At 38.7% G+C, this 27,033-nt stretch overlaps 1 protein-coding gene across 6 annotated transcripts in view; it reads left to right on the forward strand.

The window, feature by feature from the left end:
- tcf12 (transcription factor 12) overlaps positions 1–27,033 on the forward strand; it is a 182,944-nt gene that overhangs the window by 142,937 nt on the left and 12,974 nt on the right. For 3 of the 6 annotated variants that reach the window (XM_061881865.1, XM_061881890.1, XM_061881896.1), the window contains 7 exons: positions 47–117; positions 2,442–2,586; positions 14,758–14,831; positions 19,732–19,803; positions 20,225–20,416; positions 25,974–26,082; positions 26,168–26,318. In XM_061881865.1, coding sequence (XP_061737849.1) covers positions 47–117; positions 2,442–2,586; positions 14,758–14,831; positions 19,732–19,803; positions 20,225–20,416; positions 25,974–26,082; positions 26,168–26,318 — 814 coding nt within the window. The remainder of the gene's footprint in view (positions 1–46; positions 118–2,441; positions 2,587–14,757; positions 14,832–19,731; positions 19,804–20,224; positions 20,417–25,973; positions 26,083–26,167; positions 26,319–27,033) is intronic. The other 3 variants (XM_061881874.1, XM_061881901.1, XM_061881881.1) reach the window with 2 other exon arrangements.

Here is a 27,033-nt window from a genome sequence, read left to right on the forward strand (position 1 = left end):
TTTGTCTTAATGTGTTTACTGATTGACTCACTCCGCACTTTAAAAGCTGCTGCAAATCGGGGGAATGCCACTGGAAGCTCGCGGACTGGAGACGCACTTGGCAAGGCTTTGGCCTCGGTGAGTTGCTATCACAGAATTTAACTGTAAGCTTAGTTTTATGTGATATCTGATCTAATAGAATCACAGTGGATTAGTGTAGATGTGCAATCTTTACCCTGAGCTAAATTCTGTGAGCAATTGTGCTTCTTTTTAGGTCAAAGCTTGTATAATTTTGAGCTTTACCGTCTAATGTACTACTCCTTTATGTAATAATCCACTGAGATTGCCTTTCTCCAATCCTTTCTGAACTCTTGGTGAATTAAATGAAAATCGTCATTTTAGTGAAATATTTGCAGGCTTAATATTCAAAATTTTTAACATAGGCCTGTATTTGTAATGAAATAGTTCTGTTAATCACTTGGGGACATGGCTCAATTGGCATAAAATCCTTTCTGTGCGACATTATTTGAATATCTGCTCCATACCATATTGGGCTTTTGTCCTGAATTCTGCTTTTATTTTCCTAAGCTCCTCCAACGGCAGCTTTTGATTTTTTTTGCATTGTCAATGTGTGAAATGACATATTTGTATTACAATAAAAACCTATAGTTTTCCATAACCAGTGCAGAGGCTGCACAGCTTTTTTCTGAATTACCGTGCAAAATATTAGTTTAGGAGTGGTAATAATAACATATTAAGTCCTTTATATTTTCAGACTCGACTCTATTAGCATGACAAAGCTGAAGTGAAATGGACACAGTTGGACAGGGTGGGGGTGATTGGGTGTAGCAGAGGTACTGGGGAGTTTAAAACTGCCGTGGCTCAACTCCACGGGCCACCCTTTGTAGAGCTTTTGTTCACCGCCCTTTTTAAATTTGGCCGCGCTTATTGGCCCCTCGCCGCCTGCGGCAGTGTAACTGATGATGAGGCGGGGCTTCATTTGTTCCAGTAAAATAAGTCGTGTTTCGCTTTGAATGCAGTGTCCTTGGCCATATATTGTTTGGTCAGAAGTCACGGTTATAAACTACTTGCTTTTGAGAAACTGCCTCATGTGTGGGGATTTTTGCTGTGTCTTGTTGGTATCTGACACAATGATGAGCATGTTATTAATCCTGGTTAGTTTTCGACGGACTTGCATGTCAGCGAGTGTACAGCAGGGATTTTCAACTCAGTTATTCTTGGGGCCAAATTTCCAGTCAGCTAAAGACTGATGGTCTAGACTTCTCCTTTAACTAGTATTCTTATTTTAAGTACCAGAAAATGTAAACAAAAAAACGATTTAGGATGTAAAAATGTCAATACAAAAGTATATATTTACACAGGTCATAGTTTCTCTATAACAGGAAAACTGTTTTTAAAAAATTGCTGCAAAAATGTTTGCGTCCCAAGTTTTACTGAACTCGGTCGGGGGTGAGTATCATGTCCTCTTCTGGCAGGATTTGCCCCTGCAGCTGACCTTGAAAAAAACAAGCTCTCTGACTGCAGACATGCTCAAATAGCCATTCACTCTTCTTCATTCTATTCAACACTTAGCGTTTGCCTGATACTCCATGCTGATTGAAAAACTAAAGATCAAGATTGACAAGGAGATTAATAGAGCATTCTATCATTACCAGAGAAGTCCAACACATTTTCCTTACAGCTCAATTTCTTCATGACTTCAAGAGAAATTTACATCTGTCTGCAGCGTTTTTTTTGCTAATTAGCAAGGATCCAATTATAACCTCCTCTTCTCAGAGACATGTTCCATTATGCACAATATCCTCTGATTAAAGGTTTACTTATACAAATCAAATCTTTTGAGGAGTTGAAGACACAATCTTCTTGTAATTGCTGTTATCTTAGAACTTTGTGTCCTCAGTGTAACCCAAATAGGATCCTCAGACAAACTAATGATCCTGTAATTAGTCTGATTGTCAACAAAGTTAACCAAGGTATTTATCCAAAGCCTGCCTGTTAAACATGAACCTAAACTCTTATGTGCATCATTAATTAAAGCTAATCAACACAAGCCTTTTGTTTTTATTTCTAATCTAATAATACATATGTCATATTTATTTAAAAAAAAAATTATGAATTTTTTTTGGGGTGTTTTTGTTTATTTATTAATTTTTTCATGTATTTTATTGTAATTTATTTGCCTATTTAGTTTAAGATCAAAAGCATTATTGTCTTTTTCCATAAGCTCACAGTGAGCAAAACATGAAAGTAAAAATTATTTATGGATCATTTCGGTAAAGCCATCATTTTTATGACATCTTTGCTCGTAAATTACTCACTAATTTATGACTTTTTTCTATAAATTGCTTACAGCTGTAAAACTTATGGTGCAACATGTGGCTATGTTTAAAGCAAAGTCCTTCTACTTCTAAGTGCCTCTCTGTTGTTTTCTGACCCAGCAGATTTACTCACCTGACCACACGAGCAGTAGTTTTCCCTCTAACCCTTCGACACCTGTGGGTTCTCTTTCACCTCTCACAGCCACAGCAGGCGCTGGCTCAACAGGGACTGTGGTGACGGCTTCCGGCAACGCGTCTGGAAGGCCAGGTACATACTTTATTTCTTTGGTAGGATGTCATGCATACCTATGACGGTACATCCTTGGATATGGCTCCAGTTGCTCCAGTGTTCCATAGGAAATCCTCGGGAGTTGGGGGGGGATCTTATTTTCCGGTTTAATCCAACAGTTATTAACTGAACAAGCATGTTTTAAGTTACATTTTAATATTTTTAATTGTTTTGCAAGTGTAAAAGCAGTTGAATAATGTTTATAAAAACAAAACTACAAAAAAAATACTCACCTCATGATTCTGCGAGACGGGAAGAAGTAAGGAAGTGGAAATAGAGGCCGGCTGTAGGCCAGTAGACTACACATCCCGTTTTTAAGTACATATACAACAATTTAGTATCGTAAAAGTTAAGAGCAATAAATTGTATACTCACCATGCCCATACCCACATGCAGAAGGAGACTACTTTGCCTCAGAGGTGATTTTAAACATAACTTATAGTTATCTATGAATGTTCTCATTAATCCAGGTCATTGTAATCTCAGGGAATTCAATCAATCGCAACTGGACTTGGTTATGTTTGTCTTAGAAGACGTTTCAACTCTTATCCGAGTAGGCTTCATCAGTTTGTGCTCATAGACTTTGATTGGTCAGATCTAGATCTATATTAAGCTTATAGTTGGTTTCATACTGTTCAGCTTATTAATGTTGTAATATTTTACTATGGAGCTAGAACAGAGACACTTGTACTTTTTTTGTCACAATAAGGATTTTTTCTTCCATGGTCATTCATCATCACAATTTCTTTCTTTCCCATCATTTAAACGTTACTTTGGTGGCAGCACAAAAAAAATGTTAAAATAATAAAAAAATTTAAAAAATAAATAAAATAAAAAAGAACTCTGGGCTCGTATCAGATTTATTTTGAGTCATAATGACTGTTGGACCATTAAGTAAATTTAAATTTAAGTAATTTTTTTTCCCAAATTGTACAACTTTAAAGGTAAACTGCACTTTTTTGGGAATGTTGCCTATGATCCACATCCACAATCCAAGCACACATACAGTATGTTTTTCTTTTTTCATACATTCTAACTCGTACATAAATGCAAGCAAAAGACCGCTTGCAATGGAGCCAATGGAAGTTGCTCTGTTCTGCCTATAAAGCGCTTAAAAACATCCAAACATATCCATCATGGTTTATATACATGCGGTAAGTATGTATGTAATGCAGTAACAGGCACATTTTATAACATGTACTATTAATGTATTTTACACATACACACGTCATGTTTGCTTCTTCCTACGACAGCATCACTGATTCCTACTCACAGCACACTTCATGTGAGCAAACAAACATTGAAACATCACTTACTGTACAATATCTGCTGTCACTGAGATGCCGACTGTTAGGATGTTGATGTACTGTTTTACACTTTAGATCAGAGATGCCAAATGTACAGCCCACGGGCCGGATCAGGCCCACCTTCAGGTTTTAGCCAGCCCACGACATGAGTTTGCTAAGTAAAAAAAAAAGAGCTGAAATGTTTGAATGAAAGTAACTGCTGTTCTGTTCTACTGTGGCAGTAGCAATTATTTGTATCCCCTGCCATGAGAGCGGGCATGACTTCAGAGGGGTTGGAGATACTGTACGCGCCGTGTCGACACTTGTATGTTTGGACACTAATTACGCTGCTTATTAGTGATAGTGTACAAAATGTAGATTGTTATGTTCATGCCTTGATTTTCAAATACTGTATGTTGTTGGTAATGTAACCTGTGTCGTTTCAACCTAAATACATGTTTTAATAATCTGTACATTTTGTGTTGTACCTATAACTTTATGGGCACTCATTTTCTGGGCGAAGATAAATATAACTAAATAATACAGGTATGTATAACCTCTTAACTTCATGTGTGATTAATGAAATGAGTCCAAATTAAAATGAATTAAAACTACCAGACTCAATTCCACCTATTTGACTGTTTAACATCACAATACAATAATGTATGGATTTAATGGTGGACGGCGTGGCTCAGATAGATCCAAGTTTGATTCCAGGGGTGAAGAAGCTCTCCTATGGCTGAGAGCTTGACTTCAGTTCAGTTCAGTTTCAGTTTATTTTGAACATGCATACGATACAATGTAATGCATCACACAGTTCCATTTGTTTCATTAAAGCACGTCCGAAAAGGAGTAGGAAGAAGCAGAGCTTATTTAATCCTACCCCTTTTCATACCATAGCAATTGTATCCCATTTCCTTGTTCTCTGTAACAGAACAGTAAACAAATAAATAATAATATACCATATGGTAAGCAAACAAATATTAAATACATAAATAAAATTTTTGTCTCAATAAAAAAAGGGTTGGTTGGCAACACTAAATTGGCCCTAGTGTGTGAATGTGAGTGTGAATGTTGTCTGTCTATCTGTGTTGGCCCTATGATGAGGTGGCGACTTGTCCAGGGTGTACACCGCCTTCCGCCCGATTGTAGCTGAGATAGGCTCCAGCGCCCCCCGCGACCCTAATGGAAATAAGCGGTAGAAAATCGATGGCTGGATGGGTTTTCAAGATGTTATTCATAATTCTTGTTCTGTCATTTTGTGAACACTTGTAGTTTGAACAGTCTCTTAAACTGAATCATATTGGTGCTTTGTTCGATTTATTTGGTGAATCCATTTCATAATTTAATTCCACATACTGATATACTAAAGGTTTTAAGTGTTTACCATGAATTGCTTAACGTGGACCCTGACTTAAACAAGTTGAAAAACTTATACGGGTGTTACCAGTTAGTGGTCAATTGTACGGAATATGTACTGAACTGTGCAATCTACTAGTAAAAGTTTCAATCAACCAATCAATGTTGGACAAGCATAAAAAGGTTTTAAATTAGATTTTCCTCTAAGGTTATATTTTTCCTCTTTCGTAGAGAAGAATTGTTGTACATTCTTGGGTAGCAGGTTATAGTTTGTTCTGGTCAATTGTACGGAATATGTACTGAACTGTGCAATCTACTAATAAAAGTTTCAATCAACCAATCAATGTTGTACAAGCATAAAAAGGTTTTAAATTAGATTTTCCTCTAAGGTTATATTTTTCCTCTTTTGTAGAGAAGAATTGTTGTACATTCTTGGGTAGCAGGTTATAGTTTGTTTTATACATCATTTTAGCAGTTTGGAAATGCACCAAATTGTTGAATTTCATTTTAATTGAATTAATTGTGATTTAATAAATAAAGGGATTTAATGCCTGAACCTTATGAGTTGATGCTCTGGCATTGTTAACACAAGTATTCAACTTTGTGACAACATTTATTGGTCAGAAAATACAAAATGTCATTCTTTTGGAGGCTTTCAAATTTGGAGGTTCGTCTGTTGTGCATCCCTAAAATATTCCAACATGTACAGTATGTATTCAGTTACTATAGATTTAAACTATCATTCTCCAGTCATTATCTATGCTCAGTCCACAACTGGCCAGTTAATCCACCTTTTTCCGTCTGGGTTGGGACCGCATGCAGTAGAAACATTTGTCTGGGGTTTTTTTTGTTATCAGAAATATTTGTCAGTGGACCTAAACAACAAAGAGAGGAGAGGGTGTCCAGCAGATTTAGTGGCCAGCTGCTCTGAATCTGCACATCTTACTGAGACACCATGTGATGCACATTGTGCAAGGTGCCCCAAAGTTGATAACAACTCCCCTGAATCTTAAATAAGTACCTGACTTTTTGTGTCCAGTATCTTTTAAGGAAGCTTCACCAGATGATTTCCTGCTGGTGACATATTTTGCCTAGAGCTGTCATGCTTGCCTGACACGAACTGCCATTACAACATTTATGTTTGCTTAGATTGAAATTTTTTTGGTCTTTTTTGAAGTGACTGAAATGGTAATGACAAACCCCAGAACAACAATAGGGAAATGAAAAGCACCGAGGCTATGGCTTTCAAGCTGCTTAAGGATTAAAAGATTTTTTTGAAGTGGGTTTGAATTACATCAATGAAAAGCTTTTCATATTTAGTTTTTGGACTGAGAAAAACATTCTAGGGTTTATAAAAGTGGCCTGTGACTCTTTGTCTATAGTTCCTTTTTAATGGACTATGTGGTCAGTCCTTTTTAATGGACTATGTGGTCAGTTCTAACGTCATAAAAAGAGAATGCACTGAAGACTTGTAGTGGCATAAAGCGAGAGGGGGAAAAAAGGGCAGACACTATGCAGGAAAGCCCTGTGTTTTTTTTTAATGGACAGTTGTGTCATGTATGGTAATGGACTGGTGACAGCTGTCTCTACCTATGCTGTCTTCATCCCTCAGCTGTTGCTCGGCCCTGTGGACAGCTGTTCTGCCAACACACACACAGGGCTGCAAATGGTCTCATTTCTCTGCCAGCTGGTAAAAAGTGTAGCTGTGACGCAGCAAACTCCAAGGATGACAGTGGCATTCAAATATTTTATACAGTAAAATGCATATAAGTACTGTGAGGTTTATAATGGAGTGTTTTAGTAAAACCTTGACATAACACACAATACCCATTGATCTTTAGGGTGTTTATGGTGCACTGCAGTACTCATAAGATAATAGATAAAAAATTAACCCTGTAGTCTTTTTGTGTCCCTCAGTCTGTGGTTCATGCCTCATTCATCTGGCAATAAGATGAGGCCCAACTAAAGTTCTATTCATCCATCCTCTCTACTGGAGTCTGTCATGATCCGCTACCCGGATCATGTATTTTGTGGATTTTTTAGTTTGTTTGTGCACTTCCTTGTGTGTTCTGTCACCATGGTTGTTTATTTGTCTCACCTGCTCGTTGTTTCCTGACGCGCACCTGTGTTTATTGATGACTTCCTTATTTAAGCCTGCCTTCTCCCTTCATTCGACCTTGATACTTTGTTTGCGGTAAGCAACTTTCACGTGGACGTCTTCTTTATTGTGGTCTGTGCTAAGTATCCCCTTAGCTTCCCGTGCGCTCGGCACGTTACTTTTGGACTCTCGACTCAGTGCTAAGCGTTAGCTTTAGCTTCTCGTGCGTTCGGCACGCTTTTCTTTTGTTTATTTCTGTCTGTTTTGTACCAGTGTTATTATTGTGTTTATATTAAAATCAAGCCCTTACCTGCAAGTCCTGTTCCGACTGGTCCTTTGCATCCTGGGGTGGACAAAACACCCATCATTATGCGTTTCCCTCGTGACAGAAAGGCTCAAGCTACTCTGACAGGCGGGACATAAATCTGGAAAGATAGTTCACAAAGCCAACCCACCGCTGGACCCCTTTAGCATCTGTGGGGTTCGGCATGTCCAGAACCGCCCTGACCTTGTCAGGGTCAGCCTTGAGGCAGACAGTGTGTGGCCGTGGAAAAGGACCTCCTTCACTCGGAACTGCAACTTTTTCAGGCTCAGCTTGAGCTTAACTTCTCTGCATCTGTCCATTCGGGAAATTAGGTTTGTTTCATGGTCGCGGTTAGCCCCATCGTCCGTAGAAGAAATACCTGGAGAAATGCAGGAAGATGATGAAGGTGCCCTTAATCACAAGTGTCTCAAAGGGATCCACAAGCCACAACAACATGCTTGGCTCAGACTTGCAGTGTGTATATAAAATGTTGATGATCTAAACACTAGACCACCTACTTAGTGGCCTAGTGGTTAGAGTGTCCGCCCCGAGATCGGTAGGCTGTGAGTTCAAACCCCGGCCGAGTCATACCAAAGACTATAAAAAGGGGACCCATTACCTCCCTGCTTGGCACTCAGCATCATGGGTTGGAATTAGGGGTTAAATCACCAAAAATGATTCCCGGGTGTGGCCACCTCTGCTGCCCACTGCTCCCCTCACTTCCCAGGGGTTGAACAACGGGATGGGTCAAATGCAGAGGACAAATATCACCACACCTAGTGTGTGTGCGACTATCATTGGTACTTTAACTTTGAAGTTTTTTTAGGGGTTTTGTAGGCTGCAACAGTGACTTCCATTAGCCACATCTTTCAAGCGTTTTTTATCATCTTAAAAATCCTAAAAAAAAAAAACTGTCTTCTTTCTTGTCTCTCATAATGACGCGGTTCCCTTTTAAGTTAACATGTCCGTCTGTCCTGTCCTATCCTGATTTGAAAATATCCCAAATGTATATTATTTATATGTCCAAATATACTCAACATGGAAAAGTTTTCGCCCGGAAAAAATAACAAAATTCCAAGTCATTTAAACAAAAAGATCCAATCTCATCCAATCTTATAAATTGTCAACTTTTAACAGTCAAATACAACCGTAACAAAACATTGTATAACAATAGGTAAATGAAATGTGCAAAACAAAAAGAAAAAGCAGCAGTCTTCGGTCCAGACTGGCTTTGATAAACACAAAGTGCCTTAACTTTTGTTTCCAACTGCTAATTTTCCTCACCTTTCTCGGGGCTAGTCTCTAATTATGTAGTAACGTTCTCACACTCTACCCTGTCTCCCTTCATCCTCTATGTGTACTCATGATTGTGTTGTGTGTAATACGTCTCTTGGCACCGTACATTTAAACAATTATGTGCAGCTTCAACAGAAAAACAGCAAAAAATGACTTGTTACTCCAAAAGAGCCAACTCTAAAAGCTGTATCGTTCGCTAGTAATCCATCACTACTATAGTGCATGAACTTTATTGAACCTACACAGCAAAAAGTCCAGTGTTGAATTAACTCTCAGAGTTGATTTTAACACTTTTTCAGGGTTTATATAGCTCCACACTCTCGAGAGTTAAATTAACACTTTCAAAATATTTGAACATTTTACACTCGGCCAGAGTTCTTCCTTTAACTCACAAAACAGAGTTAAAATAACACTGAATGATTAGACAAATAACACTGCTCTGAGTTACTTTTCTATATTTAGGTAGTGTTAGTTTAACTCCATGAAGTGTCATTCATTGACATTAATATAATGTTAAAATAAATTATGCAAATTAATTCCAATGAACATTATCATTTTCAACAATCATTTATTTTTGCCACACAGTCATTAATACAGTTGACCTAAAACATAATGAATGAAGGTAAAATGTACAAAATTTCATCTGAAACATTGTATGAACTTTGGATATCAAATGGTTTGTGAAATTTAAGCTCAGACATTTTTATTATAAACCTTTGCTCACTTTGTGATACCCTGAATGCATGATAATGACAATCAAAATTATCTGTGAATAGCTTGATTATCATAAAAAAAATGTGGTCTTCAACCAAAAGTATATCACGTATCTGACAAAAGACTGGAATGTCTTCTTCCATTGCACTGCAAACAACAAGCCCAACTTTATATTCATCAAAATGTGCTTTGAAAAGTTCATCAAATGCCCCAAGGGAGCGGTTTGCCTGGCATGGGATGAGATGCTTATCCATGGCGATGTAGAAGCTGTCGATCTTGCTCTTCTGACGGGCAACAGCGAGGAGGTATGGCTGCCGACCCTGCTGGTTGCGGAGATACTCCTCCATACTGCAGCATGACTTAGGTTGAGATAAGGAAACTAAGTATTAGACACCAGAATATTGTGCTGCCACAAAAAACAACATTATTAAAGTCATTATTCAAACATCCTCTCAATCTCAGTGCAAAGATAGGAATGAGTGTTAAGACTTAATTTAAGTTTCATTCACTTTTTAACTGCCTTCATTTTCACATGTGGCTAAGAACATGACACATGACAAGTAGTTATCACTTTCATAATATTACCTTATGAAAGACAACAAGTCTCTCAATGGCATCACATGCACTGATTTTTGGAGACTTCGGTCCTCCTGGTGGTGGTGGAAGGAGATGTATGAGCAACAACAGGGAGGCCATTTCATGGTCGTAAGCTGAGGACAAAGATTCACAAGAATTAACTCAAGAATTTTCAAATTTCCTCCATCTACTGTTCATATTTATTCCAAATATCAGATACATTTTCAGAGATACAGGAGATACTTTAAAACAAGAAAAACAAATAAAACTCACATGTTGCCTCATCACTTCCAATGGAACATTCTGCTGACTGTAACAAGCGCCGCAACTCTGGTGTTGAAGTAAGTCGCTTAGCCTCTTTTATGATGTTTGGTTCGAAGAACACATCCCACTTCTGAAGCAGTCTGGAGGATGTCTCATTATCAAATAGGAGAATGAAGTCTTGCTCCACCTTTAAGAAAGAAGATATTTAACTACCACCGAAGGAAATACTTTCAAATGTCAGGCTGCTCCAAACATCTCATTCCAAACTTACCAATCCTTTTGTATCCAAAAATTTTGGGACGATGGAGAGGATATCAGCACTTGTACCTGGGTCATTAACGAGCTTCTGACGGTGCTGAAATGCCTCTCTCATCTTCTGGAGAATCACGGAATTGTCTGTGGTGTGGTTGAGCAAAGATACTGCCTCTCGACAAGCATCCCCATCAAGCTGACTGTCGACATCGACAATCCTTTGGAACTTTGGGCCTCCTGAAGAAAGGTTCAAAGGGCTACTTGGTGGCGCCTCAGATCCACGCCAAATTTTCCTTTGGACTGTTTTCAGACGCCAAGAAATGTATCCTGTGCTACTAGCAGCATCATAGAAGTGTTCCTGAAATGAAAAAAGATTAAATTCATTATCATACTTAGTTCATGAGAATACTCATAGAATTCATATCAGTGCTATGCACATAGCATCAGGGCCAAAAATTGCAATTATTGAAATAAATGTTGATGCAAGAATGACATGAAAATAGTCATATAAATAATAAAAATAGGAATTACATAGCCTTTCTTGGTGTATGGATCCTTGAGAGACGGGAACAGTGTCACTATGCCAAGAGCATATTCCTCTCTGACTGCCTTAGTGGGGAGGTTTCTGATAGGAGATATCAAATTTTTAATCTAGATCCATGTAATGGCCATGTTGTTATCAAGCACAAAAAAATAGAACGTAAAAACATACATACCCATGACTATCAATCATGTGAGCCACCAGTATGTTGACCATTTGTCGTCTTGTGATATCTGTTAGGGTTTCTGTTGTTTGGTACTCCTGAAGTACTGCTTCACCGCCAGACTTGTCTTTTAACACAGCTTCAATCAACTGGTAAAAAACAAAAACATGAAAATGCAAAATATGGTGATAAACAGCTATTCTTGACACGCAAAAACTGTTTTAATGTGTAAAAAAACTCAAGAGAATCAAGCTTTGTTCAAACCTGTTTAGCTGATGTTGCATCATGCTTATTCTCTTTTCGCTGTCTCTTGTGAGGGATCTCATCCATGGTAAGAGTTCCGCTTGAGTTGAAGCTAGAGTCAGAGATCTCAGATGCAGAGGACAAGGACAGGTCTGAAAATTCTAAAGGAATAAAAAAAAAAAAAACATTTGATAATTTTATTCAGTAGTGTACAGAGTGCCTGATAATACATGATTTTATATCTCACCCTGGCTTGAGAATATTGTCAGCACCACATTGCCTTGTCCAACCAGGTCGCTGAATATTTCCGCATCAACTTCTGTCCCTGTTGCATCCTTGTACATAATGCTTGCATCGGGTGGCAGGCAAAATCTCTCAATGACTGGAAAACAGTATGAGAAAATTGTGATTTATGTGCATTATGTGCAGTGTCATTTGTCTCACAGCAAATGACTGTTCTAGTTAGATGGAGTCATTCACTGCTGATTTTTTTCCCTCAAGTAACCCTGACACTTCTTAAGTCCAAATTTAAAAGTTAAGTATTGGCTTTTCTCAGTTAACTGTTCTTGTGTATAAAATGCTTTACATTCTAGGTGGCGCACATGTTGAGTAAATTATCCCCATTTATAAAGGAATCTGCTTCAGGCATGTAAAGACACCAGAGTATACAACATGAGGTTTTTAAAGAAAGTGGGTCTATTTTTAAACAGTTTTTAAGGCAAGATTAAGTAAATTGAAACACCCTTTTCATGGAATTGGAGAAAGTCCAACTGTCCCTAAACGTCATCCAGCTTCACATACTTCTGCTGTTGGTTGTACTTCACCTGGACCAGCATCTTCACTGAGACATGCAAAACATATTAAAGAAAGTAAATATTTAAAGAAAGAACAGTTTAGAGGTCAATGTGTCACAGTAAAGGATAATATTTGTTAATATTTTGCAGGGGCCTCAATCAATAATTTTCTTTTTCATTCCTAAATGATTGCTTATATATAATATATATATATATATATATATATATATATATATATATATATATGTATATATATATATATATATATATATATATGTTTATATTTATGTATACATGAGACAGAGAGAGGGAGAGAATTTTGAAAGGGATCACAATTGAATATTGTAATTAAAACTAAATGTTAGAGCAGTAACAGTAATTTCTACAACAGAAAAGTCACAATATACTCTGAACAATATCTCACTGGAAACAAGTCATTTTAATCATATTCCTGTTGTCACAACTTTGAATAATTTCAAAATAGGATTAAAAACAGAGCAAAAAAGAAAAAAAAACATTAGTTATTCTTCCTGTCCTATCTCTTTCCTCCTTTCTCAACTGTTTATGTGGCAGTGAGGGCTGGTTGGCTCTGCCAGCAGAAACTTTTAACACAATCATGGTTAACAGAAAGTATAAGGACAACGACTGCTAGATTGTTTGCTACAGCTTAAAGATGAGCTAGCATGCTGTGCCAGATGATAAATGAGAGATGGAGGAGCAAACGGATTAAAAAGTATTTCACATGTTTGCGCAGGTTTTACAGATGTTTATACTCGAGGAGGTTTTTCTTCACATACAGTACTTACAGTTAGATGTCGTCCAACTGATGTTACAGTTACTGTCATTTCACGGGATCCACCGTAACCTCTGCTCTGCTGCTCACTGACGTGCGTGTGTTTCTGTGCCCCTGAGAACAGAGGAGGAGAGGCTGCAGCTATATTAATTTGTACCAAATCAAGAAATAAACTAACAATCAGTTCTTACATTTATATATTCCTAGGTCATGACAGATTCAGATGCTTGTAAAGGCCCTGGTATGAATTAAATACTAAATTAAATTAAATCTCATTTAATATTTAATACAATATGTCCATGACCCAGTGAATACCCTGATAATAAATAACACCAAAACTTTAAGAGTAGCAATAAATGAACCAGTAACTACTGAGCTTATCCCTACGCAGACAAAATTGGACAGGAGAAACATGTCTCCACAGGTTTTTGCAGTTTTTTGAAGTTTAGAGTGTGAGGGACAAAATAACAAAAGCCCCCACAACTGTTAGTTCCAGCCTTAAATAAGATTTTGTACAGTAAAAACTTTGTTTATCATGGCTTTGAGGAAGTGACTTACTATCATTTTTAAAGTTTAAGTGACTTGCTACTACTGTCTGCTAGCTTAGAAATGCAAGCTAATAGCATGACCAATTTTGCTGTTCAGAACTGGTGACAAAAAAAGCTTAGTTGCTAAAACACATATTCTCCATACATGTTTTATTGTACATGCTACATTTCACAGCATTAATTTGCAGCTGTTTCAGTAAATTTGATTAAATTGCACTTACCTTGTGGAACTGCACGAGAGAAGCGAAATGGTTCCTATTGTCTCTTTTCCCTCCAACTGAAGTGAAATGCAGGGCGGGGCTTAATTGCATCTCAGCAGAGTTAAACTAACTCATGAGTGATCAACTCTGTCAAATAACTCAAGCACTGAACACTAATTAAATCAGAATGTGTTAAATTCACACTTTGGGAGTTGAAATTAACACGGAAATGTTTAACCCTGAAAATTCAACACTCCAATTTTTGCTGTGTACATGGTTGACACATTGCCTCAATCACAAACCTTGACTAAGGCCATTTGTCAGAGTGCACTTTTTAATCCCTCAAATTAGCATTTTAAATGGCATTATGAGGTAATGTGTTAAAAATCACATTTGTCACCAGTCATATTCTTCTCCATCCTTCCTGTAAACTAGCTAGAGATGGAGGAGATGAAGGTGGGCGTTGGACAAACTCATGTGTCAGGGTGCTGCACAGCCATCAAGAAGTGATGCAATTGGGTCTTTGTTGACAAAAATATCCCCCCGTATCAAGTCGACTACAGGAAATTGGGATGTCGGCGTGTTATGACTGTTATCATGCGTGTCAGTTATGTGTAGTTGGTGAAGGAGGACAAAGCTATCAGACATGTTGATGGGAAGCAGAAAAAGCTGTATCACTCAAGAACTGACCTAAAGTGCACCTCTGTCTCTTCGCTTAGGCACAAACCAGTGGCCTCGTGTTAGTGGACAGACCCCATCTTCTCCAAATTATGAGAATTCGCTTCACTCACTGGTAAGCCTCTTTTTCTTTTTCATCTGGATGCGATAGCTCACTTTAGATAAGTTACCAAGCCTGCATGACAATGAGGTCCCTGTGGAGGATGACAGGGAGGGTCGAAGGATAACCAAAGGAAACAATACCTGTCCCCTGGGGTTTGCCATCCGTCCTCCACCCCAACAGTCAGGATGGGGTTGACAGTTTAGGGAGGGGCTCACTTGAAGGTGGCAGCTGTATGCTGAGCTACTTCACCAGGATTCCCTTGCTGCCGTGCCACAGATATCATTTCAGCAACGAGATGACATACACAATTCATCTAATGACATATCGTCTTTATCTTAAAAAAAAAAAAAAAAAAAAGGATTAGTCAAAGTTTCCAAGTAGCGAAGTTAGAATGGACTGGGGACTTTGGAAAGCCCCACGACTTCTAGAATTAGCCAGAGCAACTGTTTAAACATGCGAGTTGACGTTTAGATTTTAGATTAAATGACTAGCTAGTGAATTGGGAAAAGTTGGCCATATTACACAATCTTAAAACCTTGCTGTTAAGCCACTATGTTTCCACTTACAAACCCCGTTTCCATACGAGTTGGGAAATTGTGTTGGATGTAAATATAAACGGAATACAATGATTTGCTAATCCTTTTCAACCCATATTTAATTGAATGCACTACAAAGACAAGATATTTGATGTTCAAACTCATAAACTTAATTTTTTTTGCAAACAATAATTAACTTGGCTGCAACAAGTGCCAAAGTAGTTGGGAAAGGAAATGTTAACCACTGTGTTACATCACCTTTTCTTTTAACAACACTCAATAAACGTTTGGGAACTGAGGAAACTAATTGTTGAAGCTTTGAAAGTGGAATTCTTTCCCATTCTTATTTTATGTAAAGCTTCAGTCGTTCAACAGTCCGGGGTCTCCGCTGTTTTATTTTACACTTCATAATGCGCCACACATTTTTGATGGGAGACAGGTTTGGACTGCAGGCAGGCCAGGAAAGTACCCACACTCTTTTTTTAACGAAGCTACGCTGTTGAAACACTTGTCCTGCTGAAATAAGCAGGGGCGTCCATGATAACGTTGCTTGGATGACAACTTATGTTGCTCCAAAACCTGTTTGGACCTTTCAGCATTAATGGTGCCTTCACAGATGTGTAAGTTACCCATGCCTTGGGCACTAATACACCTCCATACCACCACAGATGCTGGCTTTTGAACTTTGCGCCTATAACAATACCGAATGGTTATTTTCCTCTTTGTTCTGGAGGACACCACGTCTTCTGTTTCCAAATATAATTTGAAATGTGGACTCGTCAGACCACAGAACACCTTTCCACTTTGCATCAGTCCACCTTAGGTGAGCTTGGGCCCAGCCAAGCCAGCGGAGTTTCAGGATATTGTTAATAAATGGGTTTGGCTTTGCATAGTAGAGTTTTAACTTGCACTTACAGATGTAGCGACCAACTGTAGTTACTGGCAGTGGTTATATGAAGAGTTCCTGAGCCCATGCGGTGATATCCTTTACACACTGATGTCGGTTTTTGATGCAGTACCGCCTGAGTGATCCACAATCCGTAATATCTTCGCTTACGTGCAGTGATTTCTCCAGATTCTCTGAACTTTTTGATGATTTTACGGACCGTAGATGGTAAAATCCCTAAATTCCTTGCAATAGCTCATTGAGAAATCTTGTTCTAAAACTGTTTGACTATTTGCTCAGGCAGTTGTGGACAAAGGGGTGTACCTCGCCCCATCCTTTCTTGTGAAAGACTGAGCATTTTTTGGGAAGCTGTTTTTATACCCAATCATGGCACCCACCTATTCCCAATTAGCCTGCACACCTGTGGGATGTTCCAAATAAGTGTTTGATCAGCATTCCTCAACTTTATCAGTATTTATTGCCACCTTTCCCAACTTCTTTGTCACGTGTTGCTGGCATCAAATTCTAAAGTTAATGATTATTTGCAAAAAAAATATTTAGCAGTTTGAACATCAAATATGTTGTCTTTGTAGCATATTCAAGTTAATATGGGTTGAAAATTATTTGCAAATCATTGTATTCCGTTTATATTTACATCTAACACAATTTCCCAACTCATATGGAAACGGGGTTTTTTCTTCACTTGACTTAGAATTATTGATTGATTGAAATAGTCTGTATAAAATACAACTGGGGTGTCAAACTTGTTTTTAATGAGGGCCACATAGCCATTATGTCTGCCCTCAGAGGGCCGTTTTTGTCACAGTCACAGTATTAACGTATAATAGCCTCATTACACAATTTGCAAAGGCAACTGCTGTTGATTGTTAAATTTTTTACTAACAAATTGCAGGATAACTTGCTTTTAAATTGTAAGTAAAGATGACAAGCAGATATTTAAGTATTCATTTGCCTGGAACATCTTGTTGCACTGCGATGAGGTGGCGACTTGTCCAGGGTGTACCCCGCCTTCCGCCCGAATGCAGCTGAGATAGGCTCCAGCGACCCTTCGCAACCCCAAATGGGACAAGCGGTAGAAAATAGATGGATGGATCTTGTTGCAGTTGCATGCAGTACATCCAAAATTTAAAGAATAAATCGATTGGCCAAAAAGTGTTTTTTTTTATTTCCAGCCTATCGCATGACACATGTATATAAAATGAGGCAGCGGGCCAAATACCAGGCCATATTAAATGATATAAAAATGACCTAGTGGGCCACATTAAATGTTGTGGTCACATAAAATGAAGTGGCGGACCACAAAAAATTATGTAGCAGGCCAAATACCAGGCCATATTAAATGATATAAAAATGACGGAGTGGGCCGCGTAAAATGTTGTGGTCACATAAAATTATGTGGTGGACCACAAAAAAGTATGTAGCAGGCCAGGTTAAATTAACCTGACTATCGCCAGATCCTTGTAGTTCGCTGAGCTCAACAAAAGGATTTGAGAGTTCTCAATAGGAGATGTATTTCAGAAGGCGGGGCTTTGTAAAAATATCAGTCTATGTGATTGGATAAACCACTTGTCCGTTATCTTGAATGACATGCTCCTTCAACCGCTCAAATCGAAATCAACCCGTGACGCTGATGAGAGCGACGCTGGGAAATCCAAAACTGAACAGCCGACATTGGATAACGACCGAGCAAAAAGTTCAAAACCGTTCTCTGTTCATCTTTTAAAGAATTCATATTCGATGGATTCAACAAAACCGTTGCAATAGCAGATGTGTGTCAAACTCTGGCCCGCGAGCCAAATTTGGCCCGCCGTGTAATTTCATTCGGCCCTTGAAGTAATATCAAATTAAGATTACAGCTGGCCCGCCGGTATTATACAGGGCTGGTGCCGCTGTAACAACACATTTGCCAACCCTCACGATTTACCTGAGAGACTCCCGAATTTCACTGCCCCTCCCGAAAATCTCCCGGGGGAACAATTCTTCCGACTTTCTCCCAATTTCCACCCGGACAACAATATTGGGGGCGTGCCTCGAAGGCACTGCCTTTAGCGTCCTCTACACCCTGTCGTCACGTCCGCTTTTCCGCCATACAAACAACGTGACGGCCCAGTCACATAATATCTGCGGCTTTAACACACACGAATGAATGCACTGCATACTTGGTCAACAGCCATACAGGTCACACTGAGGGTGGCCGTATAAACGACTAACACTGTTACAAATATGCGCCACACTGTGAAGCCACACCAAACAAGAATGACAAACACGTAAGACACGTAATACCCAGATTCCCTTGCAGCACTAACTCTTCCTGGACGCCACAATATACACCCCACCAAATCCGGGCCCCCCAATTTTTATTTAAATTTGATTTGATATGCCATTGATATTTTTGAATTATTATTGTTAGGTTGATTGGCAACACTAAATTGGCCCTAGTGTGTGAATGTGAGTGTGAATGTTGTTTGTCTATCTGTGTTGGCCCTGTGATGATGTGGCGACTTGTCCAGGGTGTACCCTGGCTTCCGCCCGAATGCAGCTGTGGTTTGCTCCAGCGACCCCAGAAGGGACAAAATGGATGGATGAATAATTTGAAACTCGACTTTGCCTGTCACTATAAAGTTATATAAGCCTTGCTTGTTCAATATTTAATGCAAAACTTGTTTGGATCCCTCTTAAAAGGTTAATTTGTTCAATCTTGGCCCGCGGCTTTGTTCCGTTTGAAATTTTGGCCCGCTCTTTATTTGAGTTTGACACCCCTGCAATAGCAGAATCAATGTCAGCACACAACTCCTGGCTGCGTGATGCCATTGTTTTTTGAATCAAACAGACGCTTCGGCGCTACGTAACATCTATGAAATCCCGGTCGGCGATCCTGATGGGTTCATTATTTTTTGCTATTTTGAAGGAGTTTGCATTGCCCTCGATCCCAGATCCTTGTGTTGAGCTCAGCGAACTACAAGGATCTGGCGAGAGTCAGGTTAAGGTTAAATGACATGGCACATAAAATGATGTGGCCACATAAAAGGAAGTGGCGGACCACAAAAAATTATGTTCCGGGCCACATTAAATGAGATGACTACATAAAGTGTTGTGGTGGGACACATTAAGTGATGTGGTGAGCTGGATCTGGCCCTTGGGCCTTGAATTTGACACCTGTGCAATAGAAGGATCAAAATACAAACTTTTATCAAAGATGTTACGCATTCTAAGCAGATGATGTGGAATAAAAGGGAATGTGGGCGCTGGAGCACACATCATATGAATGTTGTAAGTTGACATGTTATAATAAGTAACAATTATCGGTACTGTCATTGGAGATTTTGAAAGTGCACACAAAAACACTTTTATCCTTACAAAGTGATTGTTCAGCAAATCCAGTTTTTTTTCTTCTAAACAGCACTATCTGTCTTCTTAGTGTATATCTGCTCTCTTCATAATCCTGTTCTTATTCATTTGACTTTGCCAGAAAAACAGAGTTCATCAGCAGTTACATGAGCATCTTCAGGATGCCATGTCTTTCTTAAAGGATGTCTGCGAGGTACTACTGCCCTTTGAGATAAAATCCTCTTGTCTATTACACCTTCAGTATGTCGCACCCATTTTTGGTTTCTCTCATAAAATCAACTTTCACTCCTCATTCCTTACAGTGAAATGCAACTTTGATTTTTTTGATTGCCTTTTTGTTATGTTGTTTTATAAGCCATTCCCGTTTGTCGTAATCTGCTTCCGAGCAGATGTTAAATCCGCTGTTTGTGAATACTATTCCGTTTCACACAAGCAAGTTGATGTAATCATGCGTTGAAATTTTCTTTATTTTTACTTTTTAAGTCCATGCCATCCAATCACCGATTTCAATTTCTGTCTTAATGTGCTTATACTAAGCTGATCTCTCCTTCTTTTCCTCCCCTTTCTTTCCCACACCCTGACCTTCCAATCTACAATCCCTCCGCTCCCCTCAGTCTCGAATGGAAGATCGCCTGGACCGTTTAGATGATGCAATCCTTGTTCTGAGGAACCATGCAGTGGGCTCCACTGCTAGTTTACCTAGCGACATCCACAGTTTGCTAGGACAAGCACAAAATGGGCCAATCTCAGCCATTGGAACAAGTTTTCCTGCTTCTGCGTTGGCTGCATGTCGAACAGCCGCCATGGTATGAAGAATATTTACATTTTTCTATCTGCTTGATTAAGAAATTGCATGACATGCTTGGAATACATCAGGGAAAACAAAAATACTCTGTGTAACCGCATTGAGCAAAATATTCCATTGCAATGTGAAGAAAATACATTTCACATAGTTGAGTTCATCGTGACATATTTCCCATGAATTGCTGGCGGGAGTTGTTCTGCTAAGTACGCAAATATTGAAATCTGACATATTCGGGTAAATTTCAGCTTACTTTACAGACAGTAAATGTTAATGTGAATTATTTTGGGTATATTTTGGCAAGATATGACACTAGAGACTAAATAATTGTGTTTCAAAAAGTCCCAAGTCTAAAATAATTTTTACGAATAAGCAATGTTTTTCATTTATACTATAAGTAACTAGGATTGTTGTAATAGTGAAACTGATAAGAACATAGCTGCAAAATATTCAAAATACAACTCGAGATGTCAAAAGATTACATTTTTAAATGATTACATTTTTTAATCAGATTAATTGATTAAGGCTGCTGTGGACTAATTTCAATTAATTGCGATAAACATAATTTCTTTTTATTCTATATTAATCTTGTTTCATTTTGCATACGTCAAAGAGACTCAAGAAAGAACAGACTATATATGCACTTAACCATCATGATAATGTAAAAAAAAAATATCTGTTTTTCTAAACAAACAATACACATTAATGTAGACCTAAACAGTGCTGTACAGTTTGACAAATTTGATCGCTAATGCGACTAAAAATAGATTGTGCAACTTTTTTTTAAAACGTGTCGCACATCTGCGAAAAGGATTTTCACCCACTGCATCGCATTTTTCTCCTAAAAGAATTTCATCCAAATTTTCAATTTTTCGCTTATCTGTATAGCATGTTTGAAGTCAATTTAAACCATGACCATTGAAAAATTGGACTGTGATTGGCGCGAAAGTGTTGATCACTCGTGCTTGCTCAGTCTGTAGGAATTGTATTTTTAGCTTGTGAGTTAATTTTTACAGAAAAGTTGTTAAGCACCATGCTGTGACAGTGACGCCAAATGTGACTGCGACACACAAACGCACTGTGTTTGCACTAACACTGCACTTCCTGTGTAGGATGACCTCCCCTCCCTATGGCACAGCTACAGGCTTTTAGACTGGTGTCATCCAGACCAAAAGGCCCCTCCCCTTCTATCGCTTCTTTTTAACAAGCAAGGAAATCTGAATGCTTGGAAGCGTGCGTCTGCACCCAGTGCCTCCACCCAAACAGAGCTCCTCAGCTGTATGGTAATTAGGCCCAGCAATGAAAATGGCAGCCCTCTTTTCTTGCCAAAACCCCAGCTTTCCACTCTTCTCCTCTTGTTTATGCACCTGTTGAGGGCACCACAACTATCAGCCCCAACACTGAGGAAGGGGATGGTCTTGGGGTAAAGGAGTTAACAGTGGCCAACAGTGACAGGGTATTACATAAACATTTGAAGAAAAGAAAAGCGGGCAGATACCCTGCAACTTCAGCTTTTCTTTCCAGGTCTTTTTTTGCATGCAAAAAGAAAACTTAAGAACAAATGGTAAACATCTGAAGTCATGGACAGTCTGGTACTGCACACTGGGTGTTGACTATGTTTTAAGTATGACACAACAACAAGGATATGTAGTAACTGGGCAGTTGGCTCAGTTTGACATTTTTGAAAGTGAACACCAAAGAAATAGTCTTGGTTGTGATTACTGACAGTCTCAAGTAAGCCGTGTCTCATACTGTTTGGAATTGCAAACTTGAATGACTAAGTAGATCCCAAACTGTTTTCCACAAAGTCACAGATAAAAGTTTGTTTTTGGAAAACATTTTGAAACCATATATCAGAAATAATCAACTAAAATGTTTTAGGGTTCACATTCCCAGTGAGCTAAGGACACAAAGTCACAGATAAAAGTTTGTTTTTGGAAAACATTTCGAAACCATATATCAGAAATAATCAACTAAAATGTTTTAGGGTTCACATTCCCAGTGAGCTAAGGACCGGGGAGCCGGACTTCTCCCTTCACTTTTATTCTTATTTTGTTATTCCAGAGAACCAGCATCATCTGCAGTAGACATTTGATTTTAGTATAACTGTTTTGTCAGACGATTTGTCCAGGGTGTACCCTGCTTTTCGCCCGAGTGCTGCTGGGATAGGCTCCAGTCCCCCTGCTACCCCGAAAGGGAGAAGTGGTAGAACATGGATGAATGAATGGATGAATGTTTTTTCAGAGTTAGATACAGTTTAAAGAGAGGGCTTAAAGAGGTGCCTTAAGGAATGCCTCAATAATGTAAATCCAGAGTTTGGACCTGAGTGTTCTATGTTTGGTGGCAAGGTTAAAATGTCAATATAAGGATCTGCCAATGTAGTTTCAGTTCCTCTATACAACAGGCGCACACCAGGTTTTCCGCGGGGCATTTAAAAGCGTTAAGTCATTAAATGGATTTTGCAAAAATTAAGGCCTTGAATGGCATTAAAAAGCATTTAATGCGATGTCCGGAGGCATTAAAAATGTAATACACTTGTAGGACTTGGTCAATACGTCAATCCATCAATTATTAAATGAAAATTGATTTAAGAATGTTGCGGCCATTGATAAATTGCTACGTCCGTTTGTGTGTTACTTTTCTTCGTGTCTGGTTTTCAAACTAGATACAAGAGGTCTTATAAGCTCCGAAAGCAAGAAATGTGTTGCCTCCATAGCGGCCACTCTGCTGGACGGCAGAATCCAACAGCTTGGGTGCCCAGAATTTGCCATTCTTTCATAACTGGAGGTGTGTGGTACTTAACTCTGACACCATGTCATGTTTCATACACGCCTCGTTTATTTCAGTCTCCAGTTCAACACCCAGTAGTTAACTTGGCTAACATTAGCAACTCTTGTGACCTACAGTGGCCTAGGATGGACAACCAAGGCAAATTTCACAACAAACAACTCTTTTTCTCTGACATTCCGACAATAAATGGATTAGAGTTCCTTCAGCTCCCTGACACCTTTTACATCACTTGCTATCTACTGTACCCATTTTAAACAATGAGAGGGTGTGAAATATTAGTTATTCAAGATGTTAAATTGACTTACCGTAGTTTATTTGTAATGCATTTAAAGGGAGTATTAGCGTTTTCCTCAAATATCATTCCTTAACATGTATTTTTCAAAAAAACTTTCACTAAATTTTCCATTTCTGAACACATGCATCATTTGCAATCCTAGTATGATGTTCATTAAAACCTTTTAACTATTTTTAAAAATGGTATGCTGATTAAAAAAACAATCCTCCAATATGTGGGGATGCATTTTTAAAAATAGGTATATATAAAAAGTGTTGCCTCCATTTCTGGGTTTATATATATATATATATATATATATATATATATATATATATATATATATACCCAGAAATATTTTTTAAGTTTTATCTCTTTGAATCATGCTGTAATATATATATATATATATATATGTATAGATGGCCTAAGTGCAAATTTTGATTTAAGATACAGTGTGATGATTCACAGACAGAACCTTTTACATGGCCATTGTCTACGGCTTGTGCTTAGAGTCAGATCACTGGATACTACTACAGAAATATAAATGAATACAAATAAATTCTCAGATGAAACAGTCTTGCGAGCCAATTCTCACTCACTAGATTGTAAAAGTTAATGCAAACTATTCAAGGTTATCATTGTCAAATGCTAACAATTGAGTGTGTATACCATTTTTGTAATGTTTTGAATAGTATATGTAACGACGTGGTTGCATGTTTATGGGCGGGTCGTTCTCCCAAGATGCAGCAAGAAACTCCGGCGGCAACGTGCAGGTGAGCCAATGATTTATTCGCCTAAATCATTCAGGCAAAGCAGCAAAACAAAACAATCGTGCCGATAGCACGGGTGCTAAAGCTAAGGAAAATGCTAGCCTAAATGCTTAGCATATAAACCAAAGGCACAGGAATCAAAAATAGACGTTGTTAAATGTTGCATAGTGCAAACAAGGAAGCCAGACTGATTGTGGAGAGATAGGGGAATAAGTATCTTTCTGATTAGTGCTTGGCAGCAGGTGAGTGTGCCAAACACTAATCAGAGGCAGGTGACACCAGTCTGCACCCATGGCAACCACAACACAAACCCAGGGGGCCTCAAGACAGCAACTCTCCCGTCCAAAGGCAAAACGCAGTAACTCAATTTTGGTCAAAACTGAGCTGATAATAATTTTGGAGTTACTAGGTGATATGCTTTACATTAGTGTATGCGATATTGTGATTTGTTCCGTAAGTAAGCTGTTACGCGCATGTCAGGACCTAGCAACTACCACATAACCGCGTGGATACAACAGAAAAACCTAGTATCTCAAGGGACCAATCGGAGCTTCTTTGTCAGTCGCCTTATTGTCTTTAATGAGACATTTGCACGAATGGGGGCCGACGGTCAACCTGATTATGTGATATTATGGCACGAGGGGATATTTGGAAGATTGGCCCAGGACGTTGCAAGCAACTTCATTAAATGTATTGTTCTTGATTCTTCCCCTTGCATACTCTTTTGGGCAGATAACTGTGGAGGTCAAAATAAAAACTGGACGCTGTACACGGCTCTTGCCCAATGTGCAGACGCAGAATGGGGCCCACCCGAGATTGTGATAAAATATCTGGAGAAAGGGCACACGTTCATGAGAGCAGATTCAATCCATTGCCCAATCGGCAAGAAAATGAAAGCTCAAGAAAACATCTACAGTATACGTTTGATGACTTTGTAGAACTTTGTAAGACAGCATCAAGATAGATTGGTTTTCCTTTGTTTTCTCAAAATCAGCTAGAAGTGAGTTACTAGGTTTTGCCTTTGGACGTGAAACACTGAGGGAGTCCAAAACTAAATAGAACACGACATTGTCCAGGCAACGGATAATAACAGTATTTATAATAACCATATGCAATCGGACAAGGGCATTTATTGTTTTAAATGGCATTAGAAAGCATTAAATTAAGAATTGCTGAAACCTGTATAAACTGTGTTTTAGGAATTTGCTGCAAAAATGTTTGCCTCCCAAGTGTTGAACGGAACTCTGGTCGGTATGGTGTTATTCCCCGGCTGGAATGAATAGCCCTGCCATATATACTAAAACCATTTCCATAAATGTATCAGTTTTTAATTGCATCCAACACTCAACAAGTCATTGTCAACATGTGCACTGCCACGATGTTTAGCTTGCAGAACACAGGTTATAGTTCTTTTTGGAACATGCTTGTGCCTTTGAATGTACGTGACATCTCAATATCTGCAAAGAATTTTAGCAACCCAACTATTTAATATGATGGCACTGTGTTCAATGCCAGCGTGTATCCAGTGGTAGATACATTGTGGTCATCGGTAGTTACTCATTTTTAGTTCCTACAAACATTGACACATTGTACACTTGAATTTGTCTGCAATTCTCACTGAAACTGCCACCCTTTTTTTTAAGTTTATTCTTTGTGTTTGCTGGTGTATTGTTCCATGCAGAGGATGTCAACTTCCTGTCTTGACAATGCACCTCCTGTTTTTGTTGAAGAGTTCTTCTCATGCTGACAACGCTGCTGGTCTGAACAGCCATGGAAGCCTGCAAAGCGGTGGCTCCACATCCAACACTGAACTCAACCATCAAGTGGAAACTTTCAGAGGTCTGATGTTCACCAACAGTTTTTTTTTTTTAAACTCATTTTATGGCTGATAGGTGTCTTACTTTACTTTACACTTCTTTCATAGGTTTGGCGGGACAGGTGGCCGCCGCATTGGAGCTGAAGTTGGAGAAGCACGACAGGGATGAAATGAATGATTCCCTTTCGGGCGACGATAAGTCAGACGATGAGAGCGACAGACGAGACCTAAAAACACCTCGGGGTAGCACGCGCACAAGGTAAGAATATTATTTGCAATATTGAATACTGATAAAATAAGTTGTACGTTTTTTCTAAAGACAATAGTACAGGATTTTAAGCATTTTGGATTAACATAAATCCTCCCATTGACACCTCTATTTGATTGACCACACAGACTCTTATAACAGCTAGGTTCATATTCTACAAAAGCAAATAATCACTAGGGTCTCTAATTAGCAGGGAGGGGTAATATAGGCAAAAATGCGAAATTCCTCTTCTTTAAACATTTATTAACAATATTTCAGTGTTTTTTTTAATGAACTAGTGTAGAGTGTAAGGACGGGAGTCGAAGGAGGTGTGTCAAAAGATTGAGCTAATTGTTTTAATGACATTCAGACTTTGTTTTCAGCAATCGAGCAGTTTCTATACATCCGTGGCTTCTCAGCACAACAGCACAACACAAAACACTGTAAAACCCGGTCTGACCAGAACCTTAACAATAACAAAAGTTCTGTGGGTGAATTATGTATTCCCACTACAATATAAAAAATTAGGATCAAAGCAAAATTTATTGAATGCTCGCCTCAGCTGCAGATACTCGCTGCTCCTCCTGCCCAAACACCACACTGAATTGGAGGACAGGGAGACGATCAGGGACGCCAAAACAAACTCGCTAGTTAGCATAGTTAGCATCATCTAGCTAGCTTACTTTTTGTTGCCTTTCTTCGCTGTCCGAGTTGATGGCTTTCTACT

Source organism: Nerophis ophidion, linkage group LG02, assembly GCF_033978795.1.
Source record: "Nerophis ophidion isolate RoL-2023_Sa linkage group LG02, RoL_Noph_v1.0, whole genome shotgun sequence".
In the NCBI taxonomy this organism is placed as follows: domain Eukaryota; kingdom Metazoa; phylum Chordata; class Actinopteri; order Syngnathiformes; family Syngnathidae; genus Nerophis; species Nerophis ophidion.